Source organism: Telopea speciosissima, chromosome 2, assembly GCF_018873765.1.
Source record: "Telopea speciosissima isolate NSW1024214 ecotype Mountain lineage chromosome 2, Tspe_v1, whole genome shotgun sequence".
NCBI lineage: Eukaryota > Viridiplantae > Streptophyta > Magnoliopsida > Proteales > Proteaceae > Telopea > Telopea speciosissima.
Genome location: NC_057917.1, coordinates 78,430,266 through 78,448,150, shown reverse-complemented (window position 1 = coordinate 78,448,150; position 17,885 = coordinate 78,430,266). Strand labels below are relative to the sequence as shown.

The 17,885-nt window shown below is 41.6% G+C and overlaps 1 protein-coding gene across 1 annotated transcript in view; it reads left to right on the top strand.

The window, feature by feature from the left end:
- Positions 1–16,066, top strand: part of LOC122651173 (F-box protein At3g07870-like) — a 29,560-nt gene extending 13,494 nt beyond the window's left edge. The window contains exon 2 of the mRNA XM_043844487.1: positions 15,007–16,066. Coding sequence (XP_043700422.1) covers positions 15,007–16,066 — 1,060 coding nt within the window. The remainder of the gene's footprint in view (positions 1–15,006) is intronic.
- Positions 16,067–17,885: the final 1,819 nt, after the last annotated feature.

The window sequence follows — 17,885 nt, the reverse complement described above, 5'->3', positions numbered from 1 at the left end:
CCCGCACTTCGAGGGCATCGAGGAAAAAGATAAATAAATAAGCCAAGGGCTAAAACTTACTTCTCCATTGCCATGGTGTGTCAATGGTAAGCCCGTATCATGGTCAATAATTTGTAACTGGTTTGACCACCAAAGGAGAACAGCTCACCAAAGACGCGGGCGTGATAACCACACGTCACGGGAAGAAATAATAATTAATTATGATCCGGTGCGGGTATAACATCCTCCCCACCTTACAAGAAATTTCGCCCCGAAATTTGAGGCGACTAGGGTCTCAAGTGAGAAGGGCTGTTGGATAACAACATCCCAAGTCACCCACATCTTGAACTAAGTCAAAGGTCGGGTCAAGATGAGGCAGTGCCTACGTGGCACAGCAAGTCAGGTTCCACAATTCTCTTTTCCTTACAGGGTCACATTACCACAGGGGTGTGGTTCACAATAACCCTAGAAAAACAGGGTTCCAACTACTAAGTTAAGTCTCAAGGAACAGAGTTCCCTAAATCTTCCGTATCGTGATACCATTCTAGCCTTCACTACTCGGTGGCAGTCTTGGGTTACAGGATTTAACCTGTCCATGTCCCAACATAGGGTTCACATTCTCAAGGCTCTCACATCCGGTTGTCTCATTACCTAACCCAACTTTAGAATGATTTGGAATATTGATGGAATCTCCTATTGTTCACTCCCAGCACGGAGGAACGCATTTGGTGATCCATTACCCCATTCATATCCGTCGTTGGAGAAGGTTTTGTTACATCCTTCAGTTTTAGCTTTCACAACCTTTAAACCTATAACACAATTATCCCACAGAAAGAGTCCACATCAGTCCTCTTTCGAGAACCAACAACCTTTACTAGCTTTTGTCCAAGTCAACTCTTTAAGCATGTCTCAATAATTTAACCTACTCGATCATTAAATTCATTATTCATTTTCCTAAGGTTTGGTCAACCAAGGTCAGGGCTCCAACTAGTTTCACAGCAAGGTCGAGGTAAGTCATACTTGTAGTACCAGAGAATCACTCTAGTCACACAAGTCCAGGGTTCTAAGGGATATCTATATATATTTATCACACCAATATGTAGGCATAGATTCAATAATTACATTCAAATCCCTATGGACATATTTGTCATCTAGGTCAATCCACCGTAACAAGAAGTTCTCGTGCACGGTTCACTAAGTCTTTTTTTTTTTTTTTTTTTTGGAAAGTCAAATCACGGTGTAGGACTTTCTCTATGAGTCTAAACAAGGTTTGGATGGACCAAGTAAAGTTCAAATAGAGTCGTCACTAGCTTGAGGTGTTATGAATGACTTCCAAATACACGTGACCTTCATGGCTTACTCAAATAAACTAGTCTATTACTTTCCTTTCCTACGCACCCCATTGAGGGTCTCTACCCGTATAGGTTTAGGTTTCTCTATCCATAAGGTTCGGGTCTTTAAATTCATAGGATCGAAGGTCTTTATCCTCAAAGGTAACTCTTCTTCCTTTATGTAAGAGAGGAGTCACAGCGGTTACCAATGCCTGCTACTTTTTATTAGCTGGCCCAATCGGGTACAAGTCCTAACCTCTTTCAATTCAAGGTATTGACTAGACTTAGGTGGTTCCCACAAATGGGTCACACAACGGGGTGTCCGATCTAGGGTATAGGCACATAATCATCACATATAAGTGTAGTCAAAGGTCTCCAAAACAAGCTAAAAATCCTAAAAGAAATCGGGTGGACTCACGAGCGGTGTTAGTACTCTGGGTCCGTTCGTGGCTCCTCCGCGAAAATAGGGAGAGCAGACTAACGGGCGGATGTGGAATGCGAATCCGTTCATTTGTCCAATCTTAAAAGTCTCAATAGCCGAGAGGGTTTAAGTCAAACAGATTTACGGACGGATGCATGAGTGTGGATCCGTTCATTGATCCGCACAGATTTATAATGATAATTTCAAGTTTTATGCAAAGCGGATTCACGATAAGTGAATTCGCTCGTTCGTTCATTTGCAGAAATTTAACATAACAGAGCCGCGAGTTTTAAAACTCACTTTTGGCTCCAAAGAAAGGAACATAACCGCAGGGAGAAAAAGCTCTACAGGGACTTCCGTTCAAGCTTCCCTCGGGTGGTTTTCTTGTAATCTTAAGCCTCAAGGTTTAACTCTCATTTGTTCAAGATATGGCTTTCTTCCCATTTCTACTTTCTCTTTTCTTAGATTTGGGATGAATCATCTCAAGTTGTGATCATGTCTTGATTTTGCTTGTAATCCCATAGCCATGTACACCAAATCCATACCAAATCGATTGAGACTAGGGTTTTTGGGTGTAATCAAGTCCTATTTGATCGATGACACTAAGTTGTTGGATCCTTGTTTGATTATTGCATCTTTTATAAATTTTCAAGTCTTTGCAAGCATTTTAGAGATTGTTGCTATGTTCGTCATGTCTAGTTGAATTTTACTTGGATTATGTTCAAGTTTTGGTTGTAGTGAAGTCCTCAATTCACAGTATTTTGGGAAAACTCTCCAAGTTCAAATCTAATTCTTTTACATGTCATAAAATCTCATAGAAAATTATCACATTGTCTTATCTTCAAGCATATTCTCTTGTATACATGATTGTTGATAAAATCCTTAGAATCTTTCCTCTTTTCCTCAAATAAATAATTCTTGTCTCTTGTTGGGGTATTTTCATCCAATAACTTGCTTGGTTGGCATTGCTTGGAATGTAAAGTAGCCAAAACTACATGTTGTTCACATTGATCTCATTTTTCACATCCATGCATTAGGAATTTCACACGGATTTTAGATGTGCATTGATCTTATTCATTTCTCTTCACTCCAAACATCTTCCTCTGGTTATCATGTTTCATTTCCCTTATATGCTCTTGTCACAATACAATTTCCACATCTTGTAGACATTTCACTTCTATAATTTTATTTGTCAAGCATAAAGCTTAAGTTACCGGGGTAAGATATGCCACAAGAGGGGCGAGGGAAACATCAAATAGAGGTAATAAAAGCCTAACATAGGTTGGTTCATCAAGACAGGGCAAGAAAATCCTTTCTGGCTTGGGCGGTTTTAGGTGTGGTTTCAGTAAGTTGCAACCACAGGTAAATCCGAGCTTTTACAAAACCAATTTTGTTCTCAGAAATTCGTGGATTCTCAATGGGTTTCACAAAATTGAATCCGCGGGTGAAACCGCATGGCCCAAAAATTAAAATTTTAAAACCCGCAACTTAGGGGTTTATTTCCCTCCTTCGAAACACAATCCTAATACATTTGAAGAACCAAAAGTCGTGATCGTTCTTGCTCTCTCTTCCCTCGGTGGATTTTAGTGCTCCCAATTACTCCTCAACAACATCCAATCGCATTCGGGTAAGATCTCTCTCTCTCCCATCGAGTTCTCTCAAGGAGAAACCCCAAAATCGATTTCAGGTTTATAAAACTTGGGGTTTTTGTTTCCTTTTGCTTGGTAGGTTACTCACAACCTAATCTTAACCATTTTCTCATCATAAGCAACCTATACAAGGGCTTGCATACAATCTTGGCATCTAACTCAAGGATTTAGGTTGGATTTTGGAAAAACCAAAACCTACTCGAATTTTCCTCTTCTCTTTTGCCATGTATGAATCGGTCTTACTAGATAGGGCTTAGTTTACATCCTTTGAGTGGTCACAAGCCAACTTTACTTGTTTCTCAAGATTCAAACTTCCAATCAGAAAATCTGAAATTTCTTTTTGAAGCCCAAGCCATACTCCATGATCGAACAAGTCTACTTCTTGTTTGAACTTACTACTTTGTATAAAATATCATGTCCTTCACATAATGGCCATGCCTTTCCTTTTTTTTTTTTTCCCAACTTCTTAGATCACAATTGGATAAAAATCAGAATTTTCTAGCCTAAGAATTCTGCTGTAATTTAATTTGCTTTGAAAGAAAAATCAAGGGTTAGGTTTTGAGCTTCACAACCTTACATTGATCATCTACTTAGGCCTTAGCATTCAAGGTACAAATTTGCTATCAATCTTGGCTTTTAGCTGCAGGTTAAAACAATCAATGGCTCCAAGAACACAGCGTGCATGTGTTGAACAAGTTGCACCAACTGTCCTAGATCCACTATGGTTTCAAAAGATAGAGGACCCAGAGCTTTACCCAGACTACTTCCGCTTTAAAAAAATATAGTGGAAGGGCGGGATGTAGTGTTGGATGATCTCAAAGCTTCCATGGTGGGGCAGAGATTCGAGGCATTGGGGTGGACCAACATTCTCAACCTTCCTGAACCATACTACCTACAACTCATTTACCATTCTATACAAATCTGGACACCGAGAACCCAGGCATACAGAATTATCAGGTTGTTTCATGTGTCAAGGGGGTTCCTATAGCCTTCATTGCAGCACAGTTGGCCGGCGTTATCAACGTGTCCATTGGAGGAGCAAGGACCTATTGTTCACTTAGAAGGAATCCCTATACCTTAATCAAGTGGGAGGTATTGACATTCTGACGACCATCAGGCGGCTGAACCTGCGAGTGGTGGATGGCTTCGATGAGGTCACGAAGCAACTCTCCAATCAGACTTGGCGCCTAGAGGGTATCGAGAGAGGGGTAGGTGACATCGACACCTTTCTTGGTCGTGGTGGTGGCGGTGGTGCAAATGACTAGCCCAGCTTTCTCTCAATAAATTGAAGTTATCTCGGATCAGTTCTTCTAGTTTTTGTCTTAGGGTGCACAACTGAGAACTTTTTGAAATGATAGACTTGTATATTTAATCTGAGATGAATAGAATCAAATGTTTTGAGTTGGAATAGATGAGATCTTGCATTTCGAGTTGGGAAAGGCACAGTTATGCCAAAGCAGAGAATCTGGAACAATTATAGTGTTTAGATTGGTATCTTTTGATTGAGTAGGATGGAGTCATATGTTTTTGTTGGAATGGATGAAATCATGAATATTGAAATAAGAAGGATATGGTTGCCTTCTGGGAAGATTTGGAACAACTTGACATTTTTAATTAATCTTATATATATCTTTATGTACTTGCTTAATTCTCTCTTGTTTAAATCATTGTTGATAATTATGCTTGGTTATAATTGGTTCATTATTGTTTATGAATTTTAACATATAGTTACTCATTTATGACCTACCTAAGGCTCAACCAAGCAATTTCAAAGTTGTAGCTTAACAGCCTATGGTTCAAGTCCTAAGTGCCATGTTGCCTATTATCTTCTAAGTTTTTGTTTCACCACAACCAGTCTTCTCCTATGTCTGCACACAATCATTTATGTTCTTGAAGATTTTTAGTTTAGAACCTAATTGTGGAGAGTAAATCAAGAGTCCGCGAGATCGTGGTCGGTGCAAGAGCATCATTGCTCGATACCACTGCCACGCCCCCATCCCGCAACAAGGGATAAAATACATTATAAGGGGTGACTAGGACAACGCTTGTCATCCTATTAAGTTGCCAGATCACGACACAGTGTCCCAACGCACACTACATCAATATTAAAACAATATAATATCGTAGTGCGGAAAGGAAAATATTACATTCCAAATGATCGTAGTTTTGCGGAAGCGTATAAAATCAATAATTACAAGATGATCAAAGCCTAGATGATAAATACTTAGTTAATCCATTTTTCATTACCATCTAATAATGATTAACAAGGGTATAACAAAGAAATATTTTTACATGGGCCTACGCCCTAAAATAAACAAAAGGGGAACAAGTCCCTAGAGTTCTCACGCCCGTAGGCACAATTGTCACAAGGACACCGTTGCCATGTTCCTCTAACACGCCTTCCGCTCCTCCGTACTGCATCATAATCTAAAAATTGTGTACACGAGGGGTTAGCTCTCCACCGAGCCAGTGAGGGGATGGGGATGCACAAACACACAATTCACATAGTCCAATGATGCATGCATATGTTAAGTAAATTTTCCACCTAACATCACAACTAAGTCAATGGCATATGCTATCGTGACAACTCTGGAGACACCGTGGGTCACTTAACTTATCGCCACAATGAAACCTCAATTGTCACCTGGGACCTACGCCGATCGAAGCCTCCAAGACCACTCGCAGACCCCGATAACCAATACTACCATGATCGCCTCTCCCACCTCCACGTAATCCGGTATCGATTACCCAACACCTAAACCCCGTTGGTAAGGGTCGTAGCATAAGGGTGTAAAATCCTAGCCACGCCTACATGCAAGTCCTATCGTCCCGAGAGGTAATCCGGCGCATCAACTTTTCATCCGGTTTAGTGCCCGTTACAAGACGGCACGGCGCATACAGCCAACATGACATTCAACATAATTTCTTCATAAATATATATATTATCCGGGGTTTTGGCACCGGCACCCACCGGCACCGAGACCCATCAAAGTAAAGCATCTCCAATTAACATCATAACATTCATATATAAAAGTATGCAATATGCGCAAGCATGCTTAATAATTTATAATGATGACATAATATACAATGCAATAATAATATCAAGCACAAACAACCAAACCCACTCACTATTTGTGTTATGTCCCGATGTTATGAGTTGTCGCCGCAATCAAGTAACACGTCACAAGATGAAAACTTTAAACCTAAATAAAGAGTGCAAACAGGATTAATTAAGTAAAGGGACGGATCCCCAAAAGGTCTCCCATAAACACTTAAGTATAAGGTTTCGTAGACGAAGTGGTTGCAGGGAGTGGTTTCATGCCCAAATTCCGCAACCACATGTAAATCCTAGGAAACCGGGGTTCGGGACAGTTTTAGTCAAGGTCGGATGCGGATGTGATTTCGAAAATCGAATCCAGTGTAAATCCGAGCTTCACAGGGGCTCGGACAATTTTTGTCAAGGTCGGATGCGATGTGGTTTCGTAAAACTGAATCTGAGTGTAAATCCGAGCTTCACAGGGGCTTAGGACAATTTTTGTCAAGGTCGGATGCGGATGTGGTTTCAAAAACAATCCGAGTGTAAATCCGACCTTCACAGAATCCTTCTCGGGAAGGTAATTTCAGGGTGGTTTCTTGCAGGTCTAAAACCACATGTAAATCCTAGCTAACCAGGGGCTTAGGATAGTTTTAGTCAAGGTCGGTTGCAGGTGTGGTTTCAAAATCGAATCCGAGTGTAAAACCACATACCGCAGAACCGAAAATTGAAGGGTTTCTCACTAGGGATTCATTTTCCAAGGGGTTTAAAGGTAGGGAGGCTTCAAGAAAGCTTCCTCCTAGGTCCATTAGGGTTCTAAGACCTCATTAGGTCCATGTAATCCCATGGATTTAAGAGAAAACAAAGAGAACCTAAATTAGGACATAATATGTTAGAAACCTTAAATTTCTTAAATGGAAAGAGATTACTTAGGCTTAGGGCTTGTAATGGAGTGAAATAACTCCACCATAATCTAGGTTTAGAGGTTCCATCGATTCCTTAGGTTCCAAGAGAACCCTAGGTCGAATTTCTCCCATTTCCCAAACCCCAAAACCCAAAATAGAAGAAAAGAGATGGGATTGAATGGCTTACCCACCCCAAGGTAGAAGGCTCCATGTTGAGGCTCCAAGAAGTGATCTTCAAACCTCCAACCAAGATTCTCCACCCTTCTTCCTCCTTTTCTCCTTCCTTCTTTCTTCTTTCTTCTTTCTCCTTTCTCTCCTCTTTCTCTCTTCCACGATTTAGGCTAGATGGGAGAAGAAATGAAAATGAATCCTTCTCCCCCCCCCTTTGTCTTATTTATAGAAAATGGGCCTTGGGTCCTTTAAGTTAAATGGGTCAATAGCTAAATGGGTTGACCCATTGGTTTTAAAAAAAAAGAACCCACTTGGGGATGGGTCCAATTGGTTGGGTAAGAAATAGAATAAAACCCATTTTTTTTGATCTCACATGTCAAATGGGTTAAGAGTTAAATGGGTGGATCCAAGATGGCTTAATGGGTTAACCCATCTTTGGGTCAAATAGAGTCAAATGGGCCCTTAAGTTGAATGGGCCTCTTAACTAAATGGGCATGCCCACAGGTTTCAAATAGAAAAGAACCCACTTGGGGATGGGTCCATCCACCATGGGATTATAAGCCCATCACACGTTCCCTTAAATAAGTGGGACCCACAAATGAAATATTCCCAACTCAACTAAAATAGCCCGGGCGGTCTAAATCTTGACCCGCACTTCGAGGGCATCGAGGAAAAAGATAAATAAATAAGGTAAGGGCTAAAACTTACTTCTCCATTGCCATGGTGTGTCAATGGTAAGCCCGTATCATGGTCAATAATTTGTAACTGGGTTTGACCACCAGTGAGAACAGCTCACCAGCACGTGGCAGTGATAACCACACGTCACGGGAAAGAAATAATAATTAATTATGATCCGGGGTGCGGGTATAACAGTTACCCTTGAGGATGAAGATCCTTAGACCCTATGAATGTAAGGACTCAAACCTTATGGATAGGGAAACCTAAATCTATGTGGGTAGAGACCCTTAAGGGGGTGCGTAGAATCTAAACATGTGGGTAGGTACTAGGAAAGGAAAGTAATAGGCTGGTTTGGGCTGTTTATTTGAGTAAGCCATGAAGGTCACGTGTATTTGGAAGTTACTCATAACACCTCAAGCTAGTGATGACTCTATTTGGACTTTACTTGGTCCATCCAAACCTTGTTTAGACTCATAGAGAAAGTCCTACACCGTGTTTCGACTTTCCAAAGAAAGGACTTAGCGAACCGTACCTGAGAACTTCTTGTTCTGGTGGTTTGACCTAGATGACAGATATGTCCATAGGAATTTGAATGTAATTATTGAATCTATGCCTACATATTGGTGTGATATATATATATAGTTATCCCTTAGAACCTTGGACTTGTGTGACTAGAGTGATTCTCTGGTACTATAAGTATGACTTACCTCGACCTTGCTGTGAAACTAGTTGGAGCCCTAACCTTGGTTGACCAAACCTTAGGGAAATGAATAATGAATTTAATGACCGAGTAGGTTAATTTATTGAGACCTGCTTGAAGAGTTGACTTGGACCAAAACTATTAAAGGGTTATTGGTTCTCGAAAGAGGACTGATGTGGACTCTTCCTTGTGGGATATCTGTAGTAGGTTTAAAGGTTGTGAAAGTTGAAATCGAAGGATGTAACAAGACCTTCTCCAACGACAGATATGAATGGGGTAATGGATCACCAAATGCGTTCCTCCAGATCTGAGTGAACAATAGGAGATTCCATCAATATTCTAAATCATTCTAAAGTTGGGTTAGGTAATGAGACAACCGGATGTGAAAGCCTTCGTAATGTAAACCCTATGTTGGGTCATGGACAAAGTTAAATCCTCGTAACCCAAGAATGACCGAGTAGTGAAGGCTAGAGTGGTATCACCTGACTGGAAGATCTAGGGAACCTTTGGTCCTTGAGACTTAACTTAGTAGTTGGAACCCTGTTTTCCTAGGGTTATTGTGAACCACACCCCTGTGGTAATTTGACCCTGTAAGGAAAAGAGAATTGTGGAACCTGACTTGCTGTGACATGTAGGCACTGCCTCATCTTGACCCGACCTTTGACTTAGTTTAAGATGTGGGTGACTTGGGATGTTGTTATCCAACAGCCCTTATCACTTGAGACCTAGTCGCCTCAAATTTCGGGGACGAAATTTCTTGTAAGGTGGGGAGAATGTTATACCCGCACCCCGGGAGTATAATTAATTATTAATTCTTCCCCGTGACGTGTAGTTATCACTGCCACTTATGCCGGTGAGTTGTTCTCACTGGTGGTCAAACCCAGCTATATTGACCATAATACGAGGTTGCCTGTGGAAACTAGTCGGGACCATGGAGATTGCCCCTTGACGTGTCAGGGGTAAGTAGTTGACCAAATTTTATTGTGTGCTTACTGCCCTCTCAAAGCCCTCGAAGTGTGGTCCAAAGGCCCTGACCTCTTATGGTGGGAACCACCTTCCTACTCGCATCGGAGGCAAGGTTACTGGTTGCCTCCGACCCTGTATCCAATGCTGCTGACAAGGACCCTTGTGGGTGAGACCCTGTGGCTAAGGTACTATTGGTGTCCTGCCATGTTTGACCCTACCCTTACCCCTTTTTATTAACTTGACCTTATGTGGGCCTTGGGGCCCAAGTTAGGATTTTTAGAGCTTGTGTAAGGGTGGATGGTTGTTTGACCCTACCCAAACAGACCCTAGCCTACACTTATGAGGCCTTATCCAAACAGGCCATTAAAAGTGATTTTCTATATGAGAGAGAGGGGTAAGACTATTCCTTAGTCTTTCTTTTCTTTCTCTTTCCTAACCAAATCGTGAAAGGAGAGGAGAGCTTTGAAGAGAGGAGGCGGCAAGGAGGAGAAGGAGGAGAAGGAAGGGAAGAAGAAGAAGGAAACGGCTGCGGGGTTTGGAGCTTTAAAGAGGGTACATCGTGTGTACCTCAAACCAGGTAAGCCAAGTGCCCTTTTCCCCCATTTTTCTCTCTTCCCCCCTTGCTCGTTTGAGCTTGGGTGGTTCGTTGGTTGCAGCCCCAAGATGGGGATTTCTTTTTGAAACCCAAAGGGTTAGCTCGAGTCATGTGTAGTTTCCCTTGTAGGATGCTTTCCTATTTTCATTACAATCCTATAAAGACCTCTATTTTGACCTCTTGCTGAATCTATTTGATTCTAAAGCTTCAACCACCAAAGAAAACCCCAAATCTGGATTTTTGAGCTTTTGATCCTTTAAACCCCCTTAAATCTTTGAATGTTGGGTGTTTCTAAGACCCAAATAGACTCCAAGACACCCCTCCCTTGTCCCTTGAGGCTTAGAGAACCAAATGGGACAACCCCGGGCTTTTAAAGACCTTGAAATCACACTTGGGTTGCATCGGAGGCAAGACTGCGTGAGTCCGATGTTTGCCTCCGATGTGTCCCGAGCCTCGCAGGGAAGGTCGGAGGCAAGGTCGAGGCAAGCTCGCGAGTCCGACGTTGCCTCCGATGATGCAGTTTTTAAGGCTTATAACTTATGTAAATGGTGGGGTTTCTCTATGAGGCCTCCCCTACACTCTCTCACACTCTTATTCACTTCCATAGGTGCCAACATATGTGCAATGGGGTGATTTTAAGCGGGAATCGTTGCGCTTATACAAATTCCACTTGAAGTAATTGGTGAGTGGGTTTGGGTGACTGTTTGAGCTTGTTTACTATTGCTTATTCATGCATTTATGAATTATATTGTGACATTATCATTCAAGCATGATTGCATATTTGCATTTATTCTTATTCGATGATGATGATTTGGATGATATGGATTTGTGTTGGGTTCCGGTGCCGGAAGTACCGGCACCGGAACCCCGAATTACGTGGAATTGTATATTGCATCTCATTCTTGTCTCGTATGCGCCGTGTTGTGCTTGGTACCCGGGTGTTAGATGGAATGGGACGTTGACACACCCGGATGTACCTCTCAACACGATAGGATTCATGTAGTATATCCGTGGTTAGGCTCGGTTCCTATGCTACGACCTTACCAACAGGGGTTTAGGTGTTGGGTAGCAGAGCACCTGCTCTGTGGAGAGTTAGAGAGGCCAGTGCCAGGGGGTAGTAATGGTTATCTGGGTCTCCTCCGGGTGGTGATGACTACAACCGCGCGGGCTCCATAGTAATAATTGAGGTTGCATTGTGGTGAGAATGGAAGGATCCACAATGTCTTCCCGAGTTATTGCAGAGCATATACCCATTGACTTAGCATTGTGTGTTAGGTGGTAAATGGCTCAGCTTCCTATGCTACGACCCTTACCAACAGGGGTTTAGGTGTTGGGTAGCCAGCAGCACTGCCGCTGTGGAGAGTTAGAGAGGCCAGGCCAGGGGTAGTAATGGTTATCGGGGTCTGCCTCTGGGTGGTGATGACTACGACCGGCGCGGGCTCTATAGTAATAATTGAGGTTGCATTGTGGTGAGAATGGAAGGATCCACAATGTCTTCCCGAGTTATTGCAGTAGCATATACCCATTGACTTAGCATTGTGTGTTAGGTGGTAAATGGCTCAGTTCCCTATGCTACGACCCTTACCAACAGGGGTTTAGGTGTTGGGTAGCCAGAGCACCTGCTGCCTGTGGAGAGTTAGAGAGGCCAGGCCAGGGGTAGTAATGGTTATCGGGGTCTGCCTCTGGGTGGTGATGACTACGACCGGCGCGGACTCCATAGTAATAATTGAGGTTGCGTTGTGGTGAGAATGGAAGGATCCACAATGTCTTCCCGAGTTATTGCAGTAGCATATACCCATTGACTTAGCATTGTGTGTTAGGTGGTAAATAAATTAATAATAGCATGCACCATGGACTATTTGTGATTGTGTGATTGTGCATCCCCTTTTCTCTCTCACTAGCTCGGTGGAGCTAACCCCCGTGTACACATTCTTTTTAGATTTTGATGCAGATGATTACTGTGGAGCCAGAGACTGTGACTGAGGATCATGGCGATGGTTGCCCATGATGATTGTGCCTACGGGCTGTATTGATACTTGGGACTTATTCCCTTCTTTTGTTTTTTTTTTGGGCCACGTGCCTTATATAAATATTTATTGTTATATTTGTTTTGGGATAGTTATGCTATGGTCATTCGGGATGTCCATCCAAACTATTTACGTATCACTTAGCCGTATGAACATGAGGTAACTACTGTAAACGCTTCCGCTTATTTTATGATCGTTGGAAATGTAATATACCTTTGTCTTTCGCACTCTGATATTATTGTATTGTAATATTGGTTTATGACTGTGAGTTGGCCACTGCATCGAGATCCTGGCGGTGAGGTGGGATGACGCGTGTCACCCCAATCATACCCTGATATTGTATTTTATCCCTTGTCGGGATACGGGTGTGACAGTAAGTAACATCAATAGAGGAGAATAAGTTCATATCAAGAGACCTTTATACACTATGATTGACTCGCTTACTTGAGGGACGAAATAAGGATGGCTATGGAGGGTTTATAATCTATGGTTAGATGTTGCTATGTTGATTAAAAGTTCTGACGTTGTTAACATGGTTAAGAAATCTAGGGACATTATCTCCATGGCCCACAAATGGGCATCCATGGCTAGGGTGGAGAAATTAGCAATGGTAATATTAGACGATGTTCGTAACTTACTTTCAGTTAATTCCATAAAACAAATCCAAGCAATTAAAAAAAAAAATAGAACATGGAAGTATATCTACCTAGTTACATTCATCCAAAGGAGAGGAGAAAGATGGTAGGTAGTATATTTTATTTAATTTACTTTTCTTTTTGATTAATTAGCATATATTCATTGGGTTTTCATAAGTATCACATAGGTTAGTGAAGTATCGTCATCGAAGACAACCACCGTTCATACCCTATCATTACAGTGCAATCCTTTCAGGATGTCATGGGTTCGACACTCGTGTCTTCCCCTTGTCCTTTACAGCACCTCTCCTCTCCCCCCTCCCCCCTTAAAAGGGGAAAAAAAAAACCTTCTACTCTCACTCTTTAGTAACAAAATCCCATGAGGCACTGTTAGATAAAAGAGAGTGTCGTAATGCATGAGGCTCCTGCTATTGCAGGGTTTGGGAGAGGCAAATATACTCAACCTTACCCCCTGCGTCGCAAGAGAGGCTGTTTCTAAATTTTAAACCTGCAACCAACAGGTTGCAACATAACTATTAGGTAGGTATCCCAACACTACTCCCCCCCCCCCCCCGCCCCCCTAAAGAAAAATGTTAGTCACTATCATCAACCGCATCAATTGAGATGAATAGGTTGCAATATGTTGTACAACTTAAAAGTTTGTCCAGAGTTGTGAAAATGTATAGTAAAAATGGGGTGCAAGTTTGGCCTTGAGGGCGGGTCAGGGCTAAAAATTTTTGGCCTTGAGTCAAGGCCTGGCTGGGTCAAGATTGAGGCCTCGGGTTGAGCCTGGCCCGACCTGACACGACCTTGTCTTCTTCTTCCTATTCTTGCTTCCCTTTTTTTTGTTGTTCTTCTTCTTAACAGCTTGGCCAGCCCATGCATCTCCCTTTCCCAGCCTGGCCAACACATGCATCTCCCTTCCCAACTTGGCCAGCCCATGCATATCTCCCTTACCCCAATGATCAGGGCCAATCAAGGTCAGCCTGGCCCGACCCTGAGGGCGGGTCAATGTTGGATTTTTCTGGACTTGAGTTAGGGCCGGGTCGGGCTTAGGCCCAACTAAGGGGACTTAGGGTTGGGCTAGGGTTTTCAAAGGCCCGACCCAACCCGACCCTATTGCAGCCCTAAGTAAAATGCAGCCAACCTCTCCTAGTGCATATTCTTGCCTTGTTGCATATTAGAATTCATGGTATGTTGATAATTTTTGGGCTGTGCCAAGGGTTGGATTGGGTAACCCGGAGTGAAAAATCAAGGACATCCATTGAGTCTGCCGTGGTGTCCAACACTTCGCATGGCCCTCCCATCTACTTCCAAGTCACGGTTTCAGATTGGTCAAATCAGTTTCCAAATCAAGTTCTCTAGCTTGAGCGGCACTCATCTGACTCAAATTAAATGACACCTTGGTTGCCCTATAATCGAATGAATTTTGATCCTTTACGACGTGGCTATCGTCCTGCTTGTGCTACGCACACACAGGTTTGTACGCAAAGAGTGCCTTGCCCAAGTGGGGATAAGGTGGTCTTTGCGCATGACCCTGTGTCTGCACAACACAGGCAGAACGAGCTGCCGCGTGGTAGAGGATGTGGATCCTAATCGAATCGCCTTAATCTTTGACCTGGGTTACCTGGGCCTATTCACCTGTGGAGTATGTGAATCATAGTGGAAGTACTTTTTCCCAAAGATGTGCACACTTTATTAACCCGTAGCGACACACCGCCAAGGTAGACTCCCGCAACTTCGAGTGAATTGAACCCATAATGTCTTCCCAACACACCAAAAACCCTAGAAAAAATCCCTTTCTTGAACGCAACAACGAGGGAAGAAGAAGAATGGTTGAGAAGCCGAATCTCCCATTCGACATAATCAAGGAGATCCTCTTAAGATTACCCGTGAAGTCTCTGCTTCGATTCAGGTGCGTATCACAAGATTGGCGATGTTTGATTAGTGATTCTTTCTTCAAAACTCTATACAACAATCTATCCACAGAGAAAAACCCTTCTTCTCTCGTCATAACTGATAGAACAAACTTTTACACAGTAGAGGACAATTCATGTCATAAACTTGATATACCTTTCTTAAATTCTACCGAATTATTGGGGAATTGGTGGCGTGAAATCAAAGTCCTGGGTTTGTGCAATGGATTGTTATGTTTTTCGTTTTCAGATGCGAATGGGGGGTATCAATACAGAGACTGCATATACCTGTTGAATCCAGCGACTCGAGAACTCAAGAAGCTTCCACACATTCCCTTTGAAATATTTCGTTACCATTCCCCTCGGGTTGGATTTGGGTTTGATCCCATGAGTAAAGACTACAAGGTCGTTATGATTGTTTACTATGACGATTATAGAACTGAATTCATGATTATTCAGAGCAATGTTTGGGTGTACTCGTCGAATTCCGATAACTGGAGAAAACTTGGAGATGATATCCCAGTCGCAGAACTAGACGTGCAAGATTCACGAACAGCAACAGTTATTAATGCTGCTATTCATTGGATGTTATATACTTCGTGCTCGATCTTTTCTTTTGATTTAGTACATGAAGTGTTTAGAGAGTTACCGCAACCTCCTGGAAATAGTGGAAATAGTTGTTACAGACATATGGCAGTGATGGGAAGATGCCTTACTGTTTTCTTTAAGCACTATAAACAAAATTATTCCTTGATCGAGATGTGGGTGATGAAGGAATATGGTGTTAAGGAGTCTTGGACTAAACAGCACATCATTGTCAATTATTTTGGTTGGGAATTTAAACCAATAGAATTCAGGAACAATGAAATTCTGTTCTGGCATCATGATAATAAGCTAGTTTTGTACAACTCCAGGAGTAAGACTGAAAGGAATCCTGGAATCCATGGACTTCCAATTACAACATTCAAAGCATATAGTCACAACGAGAGTCTTGTTACACTCAAGGGTTTGCCAACAAGTTCAATGGTTATTGGGCAAAAGGGAAAAGAAGAAGATTAACAAGAATTGTGCACCAATTTTTTTTTTTTTTATTTTTTCATGTTACTGGATTAACAAAGAATTGTTAAAGTTTTGATATTGATTAATTGATTCCCCGCCCCCCTTTTTCAATTGTATGATTCTTAAAAAAACATAACATCGTGTTTGGTTGAGTAAATCTCTGGGAACAAAATCTTGAGATGTATGAATCTCAATTTTTTACACTGTTTGGTTGGAAAACGAATTCAAAATCCTGAGATTCATATAACATCATAAGATTCAGAATTTTACACTAAAAATTCGGATCTTGAGATTCCAGCAATTGAGGTGAAATTCAGATTGCTGCAGATTTTTAGACTGGGGTATAAAAACCTCCACATCTAGAGCTGCATACCAAATCGTGAAAAAAGTTTGGAGCTCATCTCGCTCTTGCCTGCAAGCCCTGGCTTCCTTCATCTCGCTCTCGCTTGCAAGCCCTAGCTTCCTTCATCTCAGGCTTCATCTCAGTCTTCAGCGAAGCATTTGAAGCATGTTGAACCTAGCCTTGGTATTTACCTCATCTCTCTCTCTTTCACGCTCGCTTTCTCTATCTCAAAGTCCTTTTCTGCTCTCTCGCTACCTCTGTGTCTCTGTTTTTCTGTTGATTTGTTTCTAAAATTTGGTTTTCATTTTATCAACTTGATTTATGCAGGAAAAATAGACTGAGATTTGGAGTTTCGTCCTGCAACTAGCCCTAGCTTCCTTCATCTCATTCTTCATCTCATACTTGACAGAAAATCAATGTATGATATCAATTTCAGATTCCTAGTGACATTATTATAGAGGTAAATCTGTAAAACCAGGGACTGTATGACAGTTCAAACCACAGATTTATATTAATTGATAGAAAATCAATGTATGATATCAATTTCAGATTGTTCAGAACAATAAATAATTTATGTCGAATACAGAGTTCAAGTCAATAAAGATCAAATCACCTTCAAATTAGCAGCCCTATTGGGGAAATATAGTAATATGGGACTGATTATCACAGGAGCTAAAACTGAACAACTTTGCAGGAACTATATGGACAGATCAGTACTTTAATGAAGAAAAAAATAAGAGCAATGGTACCTGGGTTTCCCCCTGCAAGGTGTTGATTGGATTTGTTTTAATGTCTAGGGTTATTGGTTAAACGCATTTCAATCCAAACCTTATCTTACGTTTGTGTGTGAGTGCAATCTAAGTTCATTTGCTAGAATTTTTAAATTTTCTAATAACATAGGGGGATGTTAGATTTTAGTCTGAAATTTTAACCATTGATAGAGAATGATGTTAGCAATTCGTCAACCAAATTTGGGCCCAACTGAATTTTCATGTGGCAATTATTACGGGTATAATGTATTGGGTTACATTATGAAGTATAAAATAAAATCTAGCACCATTACGATTTTATACATTTCTATTTAAATTTTGAGAGGGGGGTTGTTGTTAGGGTGCATGGCCCTGCACCACATGGGGGCATCCAATAGAGGTGAATTTTTTATTTAACAGCGGTGCAGAGGTCATTTTTTTCTTTGAATGTCTGGGCGCAGGTACCACGCAGCTTCAAAACCTTTTTTTCCCTTAGATTTTAGAAGGAATTTTCAATTTTTTCTTAGCAGAAAAAATGGTTTTCGACACCACTAACTCTGGGTTACAAGTTACACCATAATCATGCCTTGATTCTGCTACGTGAAAACACAGATGGGGCTGGGAAATTGTGGACATAAATAATCGATCCCAAGGTTCCCTGTTCATATGTCAATTTTAAGCCTAATCAAAGTTAGCCATATGGCAAAACATATTTCAAGACTACAAG